Raw genomic sequence first — 12561 nt, 5'->3', positions numbered from 1 at the left:
TTTTTCACTCATAGGAGGAAAACAGAATGCACAAGCTATATTGTATATTCACACTCATCCATTACCACTGTCATGGACAGGTTGGTCTTTATTTCTGTCCTTCCTCTTTTCCATCTTTTTTTTTCCCTCTTGTTAGTGGGTATCATTGTTAAAGGAGGAGCAGTCCTGTCCTCTCTCAGCAATAATTCTATTGGTATGATTAAACACACCAGATTACCTTGCCTTTATTTGCCAGCTCTGAGCTCTGTTGCCTCAGCTGTAGTGTGACTATATTAGATGGAAAAGTATGAATTATTAATTGTATAAACATAGAGGGGTGTAATTGTGTGGCCCTATCTCTCTCTGCTGTGGACTGATGTGGAAATGAGCTCTAGCCTGAGTCACTGAGATAATGACTGAAGCTGAGGGAGGGAAAAGGAAGTGGGAGGGAAGAAATGCAGAGAAGAAGAAAAAGGAAAGAGAGAGGGAGAGAAGAAAGCGGCGGAGGAGGGTGAGAGCAGCTGTGAAGCGCTATGAAGCGTGTCACTCTATGAAGGCTTGGCCATTTACCTCTCAGTGGGTCATCTGTAAAATCATTCATGAAGATGTATGAACATGTACCTGAGTTAGATATTTACTTTTCCCTCTGTCTGCAGGATGTGTGTGTACATCCTTCAGCAGGTTTTTCAGTGTATGTTTTTGCAAGCGTGTGTGTGTACCTCCTCTCCTGTTGAGCTTGGCATATCCAGGTGCATACCCATTGGAGAAGACGGTTGAGCTGGTGAAGGCTGTGTGGGGCAGAGGAGAGGCTAGAGCCTCATCACACTTCTCTGTAGAGAGACAGATAGAGTATGAAGTCCCAGGGAGAGAGAAATGGGAAAGACAACAGGAGAGACAAAGTAGGAGGAGGGAAGGAAAAAATTGTGACCATTAGTATACTTAACATTAATTACAGAATATGCATTAATGCTGAACATACATTTATCTAAGTGCATGAAGCAGTTGAAGTGGTTCTCAGCAGCTCTGAATCACTGTTGGGTGAATATTAAATAAATAACGTGCAGGATAAGACCTCCTTAACTCAATTTAAGTAGTCGGAGCTAAAAAATCGGACTATTTATTTTCACTGTGAAAAAGAGACTCGCTCACAACACACATGAGCATAGCTGGAGGTTGAGGAAACTGGTTTGTGGGTCAAGAACTAAGTCAGGTCAGTCAGACTCGAGCCACAGGGGCATTCGAAAACATTGTTGAGTTCGCTGCAAAATATCCACTATAACAAGCAACTTGGCCTTGACCAGATGCAAATGCGTAATTGACAAAGGGTAGAGGAGATGTGTGAAATACTTTAAATTAAACCCTGGATTGCTCTAGTCCCACCAGATCAGGCTCCACGCAGCTAACAATCACATTTAACAATCAAGGCCCGCTCGGTCTTATTCTGCCTTAATTATGCTGCCATAATTAGACAGAGACACAGATTTATGTAAAATATCACCAGGTAACTATGATCCCATACAAGCACTGAGTAGTAGAATTCTGCCTTCATGAGTCTCCCCAAAAAGTCGATAAGGTAGCTGCGGCTGATTCAGAACGCTGTGTCCAGACCTCGCAGATCGCCTGAGAACAGCTCTGTTTACTGCCCCCGGAGACAAAAACTAAGCATGGAGAAGCAAAAGTTTTTATGCAACATATATCTGGAACAAACTCTGAGAAAACCTGAAGACCGGTTTGCCACTTGAGTCACATATTGTCATTTCTTAAAAATCTCAAGAGAGAACATGAAGATAATTTCAGACAGTTTCTAAAAGATACAAACTATATAACAGCATGTAAATAGTGTACACCAAATCACTGAATTGTCTTTTCACGTTTGGGACCATTTACTGTGGCCATGTGTGATGTGGCTTGGATTTTGTTATCAAGACAAGACTAGCGCTACTGCTACTATCAAAGCACTCCATTTTCCTGTCTGTGCTCTCCTGTTTTTTCTCTTCAACTCCTGCAGTACATTCATGGATGCTTGTTGGCTCAATCTCATGCTAGGATGATAACGCAGATGATAATGAAGAATAAAATCTCTACTGATACACTTCACCTGGTTTCAAATGACCTCTGAGGGTCACAAACAGGCCCTGCCAGAACACAACGGAGGACGAAAGAGAAAAACTGAAGTGACAGTCTTCCGATTTACGGCAGGTTTGCCAAGAACAAAAAAAAAAAGACACTAATGAAATCAGAATGGCAATTTATAATTCCTGCCAGGACTCTAGAAGAACAACAGTGGGATGCTGAGTGCCCATTCTGTGACAAGTTAACCCACTTTGTTAATTCACAACCTCCGTCCACAGGTCTGCCAGCATCACCTGACAACATCAGAAACTCTGGCTTTCACTAACACTCAAAATCACAAGAATAAAGAAATGACTGTCAGAAATAAGAATGCATTTCTTAATATGTAATGTTTAACTGACCTGACTTCAACTGACTAACCCTAACTCATCTGATAGAACATTTTAATGCTGTAGTGCTTTAACCCTTCAGAGTCTGGGGTAAAAAGAGGTTTTTTACTACTTTTCATTTTACCTTTGTGTTTCCCATTAAAACTGCTTAGCTTGCCTTTCTTTGTGTCTTTCTTTTCAGCACAACCTCACCTATGTGATTCTACAAGTATTTATTTATTTTGACATAATATATGGACACACTGTATGTAAAAGTGCAAAAGAAACACAATATCCGAGTAGGAACTAGTTGGATCTTTGGAGGAGCGGGGGTCTGCGCGGACACCTCCAGCATCCACTTCATCCTCTGAAAGGAGTCTTCCTCAGAATCAGAACGTTCTTCGGCTCTTCATAACTTTAGTCTTAATAGGCCGATCAACAAAATTCAAACACTTGTAAAAAGTTTGAAGTGTCCGCTTTCCAACAGTCTTTGAATTGAGCACCTGCGTGCTTGTGTCACAGCTTTACGTTTTCAAACGTGCGACATGTGACTTTGACGGCGTGTGGCGGTCCTAGACTCCGAAGGGTTAAAAGAAGGAACCGTGGCAACACGAAACTCTTATTTTCATACATTAACTGGAAAAACGCCACGTGTCAAGACCCATTTGACAGATAACAAAACAATTATGAATACTCAGGCATGAAATCACAAACTTAGCTCAGAGCTTACAAGAAGATAATGTAATTCGGAAAACATCAAATTTCACAGATCTCTGTGCTCTCTGTCTGTGATGTGTGACTGTGTGTCTGCCCCTCCTCCTCCTTTCCAGCACATGCACCGAAGAGGAAACAGAGATGTTCCACATGTAGCCCGTTGAACCAGTAGTGTGGCTGCCTCACTTACCCTATGACCTCCTGGACTGTCCTGTGACAGAGGAAAAAAAAAAGGGGTTTGGGGGGGGGGGGGTGCCACGAACCCATGCTTTAACAGTGAATTAACCCTGAACTGACTTATCCAAAACAGGAAGCCATTGTATAAGAGTTCCGAATGATAACGTGATGAACGCTAAAAAAGACTGATAAGTGACAAATGATGAAGTGATGGAACCCAAAGGTTGCCTCTGGATAGGTGTTGTGCAAAAGGCCTCACAGTGACTGTCACAAAGTTAACAAAGGGCTTCTATCGACATATACGTTCTGAACCCTCTATGAACCAGTGATTAGGACAGAAGGGTCCTGTCCGAGCGACCCCGTGGTCTCTCCTTCACTCGTGGACCCCTGAGGCCCAGGCCAGACTGATCAGGGAGAGGAATGAGGGAAGTCTGTATCAACATTCTTTCATTTCTGCTATAAGTTTAAATGTGGTTAAAGAAACTGTCCAAAGTGCCCACAGATAAGTTAATGCTAATTAATGTGTTCTTTTGTCTAATGGTGTAACCCACATGTTCATGAATATCCAAGGATGACCAACTAACCAATTACAACTTTTGAGGATGCTGCTTCAAATCCTGTGATAACACTGTAATTCACCAATGAGTGAGAAGACTCAGGAAGTCCATATAATTAATAATCTGTGTCTAATAAATTAGAAACTAACCAACAGTATATTCAATCCAGGTCTGTTTAATCTGTGTAATGTGATAATTAGAATAATGGAAGTTAATGCAAACTTGAGAATGTTAAAGATTAGGTCATTGTGTGTCATGCCATTTAGGAAGTTATTTGGTAAAGACTTAATGAATATATGTATTGGAAATGAAATATCTTGATTCTGTATACCATGCAATGTTAGGAATGAAAATAGATTTGGAACATAGTGAATATGAAACAGAAATCTAATTTAGTACATCTGACACAGGCGTTCCTCTGTCAGATGAGGACACACCGCTAAGATGCAGAGGATAAAACCTCTGTCTTCCCTTCTGTCATTGCTTAGCCCCTTCTTTCCGCTTTGCCGTTTTTATTTTATTTTTAAGTTTTTCTTTTGTTACTTATAATCTTTGTGCCTGCTACCTTCAAGTTAAACTTTTGTAGACCGTTCTTCTGAAGTTATAGCTGATCACTATGACTGAAAGTGTAACGGAGTTTTCTTAAAGTCCTCTTAACCAAGTACTTTTGATAGCAACTCTCGTTTTGATAACTCTGAACTGTTGTGTGTGACCAGTGACAACTTTTTCTTAGTGATCCTTAAACGAGTTTTGAAGCTGAGGCCGACATCAGATCCAGACTCAGCACCCTGCCTAGTAAGAGCTGAACGCCGCTGGCTGTCCTGTAGTCCGAACGGACCGACAGACGCCACCGCCAAGAACCAGCACATCCTGATCCATCAGAACCTTCAAGTTCCTGAACCACGGTGCCGAGTGAACCGAGCCGACATCGCCAAGGCCCTCCAGCCTCCTGTCTCAGCCTCCGGAGAGAGCTCCTCTCTCTCCTCCTCCCCTGGAAACCTGCCAGGGACGCTGACAGCTGACCCTGCCTGTGTGACTGCGGACCACCGCTGGATGCATCGCTGCCGGACCAAGGGCCCACATGAAGTATAACAGCTGGTGCTAGTTCACAGGTTGGTGTCAGTGTAGCTCTGAGATCTATCTAAATCTGCAGGGAGAGTAGACAGTGGATCCTCTGTGGTTCTAACTACAACGTTCTTAAAGTCAGACGTGTTCCCCTCGTCCTCTGGTAAAATCTGTATTCAGTTTCATTTCACTATCACCAATCCAAAGGTTTATCAGCAATGTTAGTCTTCTGTCTTGATTGTCTAGTTTCATTTCTGTCTTATCCGCCTTTATAGTCATTAGTGTTTTATGTTGATATTTAGCATTTATTAATAAAAAGGTGTATTAACCGCCACTTCGCTGCCTGGATATTTCTTCATAACAAGGTCTAAGAGGATCAATGCCACTGAGAACTTACACATTTAGAACTGAGACTGTTTAATGTTTAATGGTTAATGGTTAATGGTTAATTCTTAAGGTTAAAGACCTGAAGCCATCTGTGCTAATAAAATAAGTTGAATTTCCCGTCCAACGACGGGTGGTGCCCCCTATCGATACGAGAGCTTTTAATTAATTAATTAAATGGCAGTCAACCTGCTACATATATTGGTGCCACCAGTGAGAGGCCTAATATCTCCTACAATTATTGGTGCCCTTGTGAGAGGCCCCCTTATACCTGTAGCATATATACTGCTACATTATATTGGTGTCCCGTTGTGATACCCACCTATACTTGCTACATCTTTTGGTGCCCGTGTTGTGAAGCACCTATACTTGCTACACAGAGACCAAAAAAAACCAAATTCCTGTGTGTCTAAAAAGTTAACTTAGGTCGATTAAAAAATTCCAATATACACTAGTGCTCATAAATCAATTTTATATTTGGTCATCATCTCATTTTTAACCATTATTCATTCATTGACATTCACTTCATTCCTTTTATAGACTATTCAGCAAACCAGCTCCTTAACTGTATACATCTGTGTTTGCATTTGCTTTCATCTTTGTTTTTGTGAACACACACATCTCTTAGTTAATACTCACTCACACTAATATGAAACATCTGATGATTCATAACAGTCAGCTCTGCTTACAATCCTTACAGCTCTTTTCTGCTGTATACAAATGGGATTTTTTGTATGTTTCCCCAAAAATGGTTACAGAATGGTACAATATACGGGGTGAATTTGGGATCGAGAGTGTGTTCGTTTTAATGCAATAGCCTAGATACTGATTTTACTGATTGTTGAAACCTGGAATAATACTGTCCATAAGTGTAATGGTATTATTTGATTTGAGAGCCTACTGTTTAGTACCTTTCAGCTGCTTAGAATGGCAGGCTCTTGAAAATTAGAACTAAATGTGTAATACTCTTTATTGATTAGTTAGGAAGAAATTAGAATTGAGGATACATTAAGTTTTGCATGAGTGGACCTCTGAAGTCACCGCCCCTCTTCCAGAAACTACAAATTCTCAGGCCGTCTTCTCAGCGCTCTCTTAACGTTTTGACTTCATCCTGGAGGTGAAGCTGCAATGCCCGAGTCCTGAAACAACAGTTCAAGTTCGACCTGAAGACACTTTGAATCCTGCACGTCAGACAAGTAGGGTGTGTGGAAACGACTGCTGCTAGAGATAGAGAGAGAGAGAGAGAGAGAGGTGGAGAGAATGGACCCAAGCTGTGTAGGGACGAGGTATGGAACCAGGTGGAACCAGTGACCCAGTCTGCACAAAAGGCCCGGTGATGTTGAGAGCTTCACAAGGCTGCACCAGAGAACAGCACGGGGCTTTGCTTCCCTCCAGAGCAAATTCTCCGCAGGTGAACAGTACTTTTTCTAGTGATTTTGTGTTGATGGCATACGATTAAAGAATAGGTCTAACCCAATAATCTTCTTAGCGTTTTCTGAGCTGCTGAACATTCCTCCAATGAATATCACTGCTTGGTGATGAGGTTTTATCCTCTTAGTTTTCATCCTGTGTTCTCTCTAATTAATGCATCTGTTTAAAATATCATGCTTGATTGGGTATGTGGTCCTCCTTGCTAACTTGAATATCTTACAACATTTATGACATCATTCATTCAACCATGCCTTCATCATTAATTATTTATTCATGGCAGTATTTGTTTGGATTTATTCATTTGATCATTTATTCATTACTACATAGTTGCATTCATTCCTTCCTTCGTGTGTCTGTTAGCAGTAGTTAGTTGTGTGCATCATTTAGTTATTTGCTACAATATTTTAATGTTTTATGTCACATATGTTGCTACAAATGTTAGTTGTATAATGTTTAAAATTCAAATTTGTGCTCATTCCTTTGAAAAAAAAAGAGAGAACATTTTAATGGAGCAGCTTTTCGTTGGCCTTTCCCACAGCACAGAAAGAAAATAGACATAAAACACCAGCACTGTACTGCTGCCCAGTCAAAGCTGAGCTTGATGTCAACTCGCAATTCCGAGTACTCTCAAAAGAAACGCAAGAAAGCGATTACAGCGGTACATGTGTGAGGCACACAAAGGAAACAAAAATCACCTGGACTAAAACACAAACATGTATTTATGACATACACACAGTCATAAAACTGCTTTCTTCCCCTCTCTCTCAATTTGGCCCTTTCGCTCATTCATATGCACAAACACAAACAAATTCACCTTTCAGTGCATTGGGTTTCACACATAGAGAAATTGTGAATGGTCTGTCAGGCCAGGTAGTGGCAGTCAATAGCTCTCTGTCATGCCCCACCGTGTAAGGGTTTGTATGAGAAAGAGATGTGTTTGTGCTTCTGTTTATGTGTGTAGTATCTGCATGCGTGCACAGACAACAGTGTGGGTCAAAGTCAAGGCCATGTTACCTTCTTGGGCTGTTGGCTTGTTAAGACATGTTGATTTGTCCGGGCTCACAGAGAAAAAAAAAATAACATCATCAAAGCCTGATAAAGTAGTAAGAGTGTGACTGTGTTTCTATATGGGAGGGGAAATGGTCTGCAGCCTCCCTTCTGGCATGTAGGCGAGGGTCCATATTTTACATCTCTGTCAGTTTGAGACGGTAGATACACACACTGAAAGAGTTTTTCCTTTATTACACAAAAAGTAATAAGGTCCCTAACATACTGACCCTGCACTGGCATAGTAGTAAGATCCAAAGGGAAGCATTAGGGTAACTGGCTCACCACCACAGAAATAAGCAGTGATATACACTGGAGGGGAGTGTCAAAAGAAACTGGGCAGGGCAGTGTAATAAAAAAAATAAATGGTACTTGTACCTAGTTGCACTGTGTCATATGTGCATGTGCATATATTTGGGAATATAAAGGGTTAGAAGTACACTTTTAGAACTGCTCCTTGCAGGGAGCCGGTGGCCTGGCTCTCTATTAAAAAATAGTTTGTATCTCATGTAAGGAAGTGCTTTTAGGACTTAGATGAGCCGATGTCATTGGATGTGACTCATGCCAGCATACCTGGTGCTGTGTTCCCGCTTATCTCCTTTCTCCACTGTGCCATGAGTGCAGCAGCATCTGGCTCATGAAATTGGGAGAAATCTTTGGGCTACGCTCAACTATTCCAGAAATTATTCTTGCGTCTTAAAAGCAGAGTGAGCAACGTTGGAGAAACTTGCAAAAGTAGCTAGATTTTTAAAGTATCCAACCAAAAATATCCCGCCCCCTCCCTCCAGGCTTTTTTCCAAAGCCACTCCCCCACAACATATGAACATGCTCTGAATGACTAACGCTACTGCTGGAAGCTGAGTCCACGACAGTGATAAAAAGCCCGGCTGTGCTTGCCAGGTCCCTTATTTGTTCTGTACACAACCTCTGACTGACAGCCTCTCTTAGTTTTTCAGTCTAACAAATAAACAACTCCACAATCATATTAACACAAGCAAGACAGCAGTCACAAACATAACGTTACCTTTAGCTTATTGCAACTGCTCACTTGGCTCGTAGGCTTAGCTTTGTGCTGATGGATTGGCTTCACTGATGTATGGTTAGCCCGCCAGACGAGAGCCTGTTGCGGTACACAAATTTGAGAACCGTCGCTCATTCTTCGGTTCAGTGGGTGTGTGCTTGGTGCTGGTAAGTCACGGCAGTCGTGATTAAAATTTTGGCCACTCTGCCATTCTTGTGGGACAAGCTTGCTAGCTTAACCCTTGTGGGAGACTCTTGTCATGCACAATGGGTGCACTTGCAGCATGCGTGCAGGTAGGTATGCAGGTAGGTCAGACAGGTTGGCTGTCCAGTTATTTTATTCAGTCCAAATAAAATGATATGCTGAGTTTATTTCAGTCCTTTGACAGCCACAGACACTGGATTTTTTTCTTTTTTTTTTGGCAAACTATTTCATTTATAGATTGCCATGTGGTTGCAAAAAATTCAACCTATATAACAAAAAGTACTTCTAAAATAACTTACAGACCCTGCCTTTAAGTAATGAAAATAAGACACATAAATGTACATTATGACGACTTGACACATACACGTGCGCACATGTGCATCCATACATGAATCCACCTGCTCTGATCCCCTTAGACACAAACACTTGGGCTGAAACAGATGCACACATGAAAGCTGCCTCTTAGTCATTCACACACAATGCCTTTCCTGCAGTTTCAGTCTCAAGAGTGGTTTCTCAACAACTTCCTCCAGCTGCACATGAACACACCCTCAGTCCTGTGCTAAGGCATAGACCTGCATACAATAAGGGCAGGGAGGGGAGTTAATGGAGAGAGTGGATTTTAAAGGAGTGGAGGTATGCAGGAAAATACAGTGCATCTCTTCAGTGCCTCAGGTTATTTCCTCAGAGACTTCCTAACTCTGTCACTGGAGGAGATCTGCTATATGGAAGGCTTTTAGTGATCGGAGAGTAAAAAACATTTATTTGTAATAAAGATGCTAATACTCCCTTACAAGACCTTAATACTTTTGAAATCAAATCTAATAATAATAATAAGAAGAATACAGCACATCACGGTGTGTGAAAACATGCTTTGAAATGTGTTTTGCCTGTCAAATCAGAAAGCCATGTACCCATCCATTATCACATAAACCTCTTGGAACTGAGGTTTAACAGTCTAATTGTAATAATGGCAACCCTTCCAGAGGCAGTGTTACCAGATCACTGGCTTCTTTTAGAAAACAACAGATTACATTTAAATATATTTGCCTCATGTGTTGCATTGATTTTGCAATCTCCGTTGACAACAGCTAATCTAAATGATCTGCAGACATGTTTGACAGTTTAATGAGGAGGTCAGTTTGGCTACCAAGCCTCCCTCTGTTCAAGCTTCTTAGTAATAATATTGTCATGTCATCCCTTCCCTTGCACATTGTACATTATGTATTCAGTATTCAAATGACATGTCAGCTGGCTTCTGCTTTGTACATTGTAGGTACAATAATTTTCATCACAATGTCATGTGTCATGATGCATGGATAAAGCATTTTTTACACTAAATATTTTTTTTTTTTGGTTTAATTCTAATGCAGTGTTCACCACATGTATTTAATTTTCATATCAAAACCGTCAGTCTGTCGTTATAATACAGTATATACAGCTATACAAAAGCTGACTTGTAGCTTTGGTTTTTGATGTAAATTAGCCCATTAGAATTCAAATTTTCATATTGCTCAAAGACGAGGTCGGGATCTCGGTAATTTTCCTACAATGAAAATGCTGTACTGTGTAACAAGTTACAGATGGAATGCATGGTCAAAGTTTTGAGTCTCTCTTTAATAAATGGAACTAGCAAGCAAAAATACCAAAGTCTATGTTACACTGCAGCAGAGCTCGTCATTGCAGTTGTTTAAACAGTGGTAAAGTTCTTGTCAAACACCAAGCACTTCAGTGATGAAAGACAACAATAGTCACTGTGGTCTGCGGTCTATAATCTTCTATATAGTGTGTGGCTACAGTGCTGCTCACACACAAAAGCAAACATGACTGTAGACAGGTCATTCAGTTATGAATGGGAAAAACAGAAACTGCTGTCAAGTTGTCATGGGGCTTCAACCTTCTTTAAGTGTACAGTTGTGAATAAAGATGTTATGAGATATGTGTCAATTGTTACTGTATGTTTTGTGTCTGGGAAGATTAATATAACCTCTTTTGTGGCTGTGGTTCTCTACTCTATATGATGGGCTACGTTTATCTGATATGTGACCAGTGTTTCAATAGAACCATTTGTATTGTGTGCATTTGCAGACATACAGCCTCTCTCCCACACACTGCAAGAAGGCAACAATTTCCTGTTGCTAAGATAACTATTTGTTGTCATAAAATTAACAGTGGAAACATTTTATTTACCTGTTTCAGTCATTTGTAACAAATATAGGTAAACCTGCAGAAAAGGAAAACTATAATGACAGCACTATCTGTATCAGGACACCCTGGTACCCTACTAAATGGAGAATTTGGGTTGGGCTATGGCCTTAAAATTTCTGGCAATAAATCTGACACGGTTTCTAAGAATCTTAAAAGAAATGCACCTCTACCAACAACAATACACCCAAATCATTTACGGCATTAAGATGATTAAAAAGCAGTACAGGGGTTCCCACACAGCTACTGTACACGCGCAAGAAAGGTCAGCCACCGTGTTTTTCTTTGTTACTATCTAATCTTTGAAACAGATCTAGGATCCTAACCATCAATAATTCACAGATGTATCGCACTCCCACCTGCTGCAACTGTAATGTAGAGGAAAAAAAAGATTATAAAAAGCATATGAATTCAGCAAAGAAATAAAGGACAAAATGCATGCCTCCACAAATGCACACATAATGTGCATGATTACACTTGCAGAACACCTAAATACATTCTTGGTCAGTGTCACATGTCACCAGGTTTGTGAGGAAACGGTGGAATACATTCATGAATGCAGATCACATGAACCTATGCTCAAGTGTGAGACCGTAACAGCTGATATTTGCACATGTCTCAAGTGCAAAGTAGGGTTCTGTATGTGCAGGTACTTTAGGGCAAGCAAATGACTACAATATCCAAGTGCAAATGTCAGCCTATTCCCCAGAGAGCGAGAGACAGATAGTTTTACATATGATGGTATGATAAGAGAGGAAAGGCAGGTAGAGGCAAGTAAGAGAGGCTGGGAGAGAAAGAGAGAGGAGGATAGAGAGAGAGAGAGAGAGAGAGAATAAAAAAAGGAAAACAGGGAAGAGAAAAAGAAAACAGGAGGTGAGAGCAAAAGAAAATGGCTGCCTACCAAAGCCTTCTTAGCGACATTTCCAGCTAGGTAAATAACTAGGATGTGAAAAAATAGCAACCACAAGATGTGTCAGCCAGCTGCCACTATTTGGGACCAGAGCCATGGATAGACAGAGCTTGGCCAGCTTGTTCAAAGGGCTTTACATCACTGCTACATCTCTAGAGCTAAAGGGAGTTGGATACAAAAAAGAGCATAATACTTTTAGGGTGAAATGACATCCTAAAGACCAGTTGGCGTAAAATCACAGATTGCAACCACAAAACTGCAGCATAATAACACGAAAAACATCCATGGCCATCTCCTTTAATGAGTTGTTGTAGCTGCCACATTGGCCACCCAGGGAAATGTCAGTTTACATGTATTTTGCACAAAGGCCTGACACAATACATAGTTTGAAAAATCACTGAATTAGAAAAAAAATCATTTGGATAG

The 12561-nt window shown here is 40.8% G+C and overlaps 1 protein-coding gene across 1 annotated transcript in view; it reads right to left on the bottom strand.

Annotated features, from left to right (window-relative positions):
- cntnap2a (contactin associated protein 2a) overlaps positions 1-12561 on the bottom strand; it is a 319930-nt gene that overhangs the window by 177097 nt on the left and 130272 nt on the right. Inside the window, exon 2 of the mRNA XM_070852601.1 lies at positions 699-809. Coding sequence (XP_070708702.1) covers positions 699-809 — 111 coding nt within the window. The remainder of the gene's footprint in view (positions 1-698; positions 810-12561) is intronic.

Source organism: Pempheris klunzingeri, chromosome 21 (genome assembly GCF_042242105.1).
Source record: "Pempheris klunzingeri isolate RE-2024b chromosome 21, fPemKlu1.hap1, whole genome shotgun sequence".
Taxonomy (NCBI): domain Eukaryota; kingdom Metazoa; phylum Chordata; class Actinopteri; order Acropomatiformes; family Pempheridae; genus Pempheris; species Pempheris klunzingeri.
Note: the sequence above shows the minus strand (reverse complement) of the source record. Positions and strands in the feature narration are given on the sequence as shown.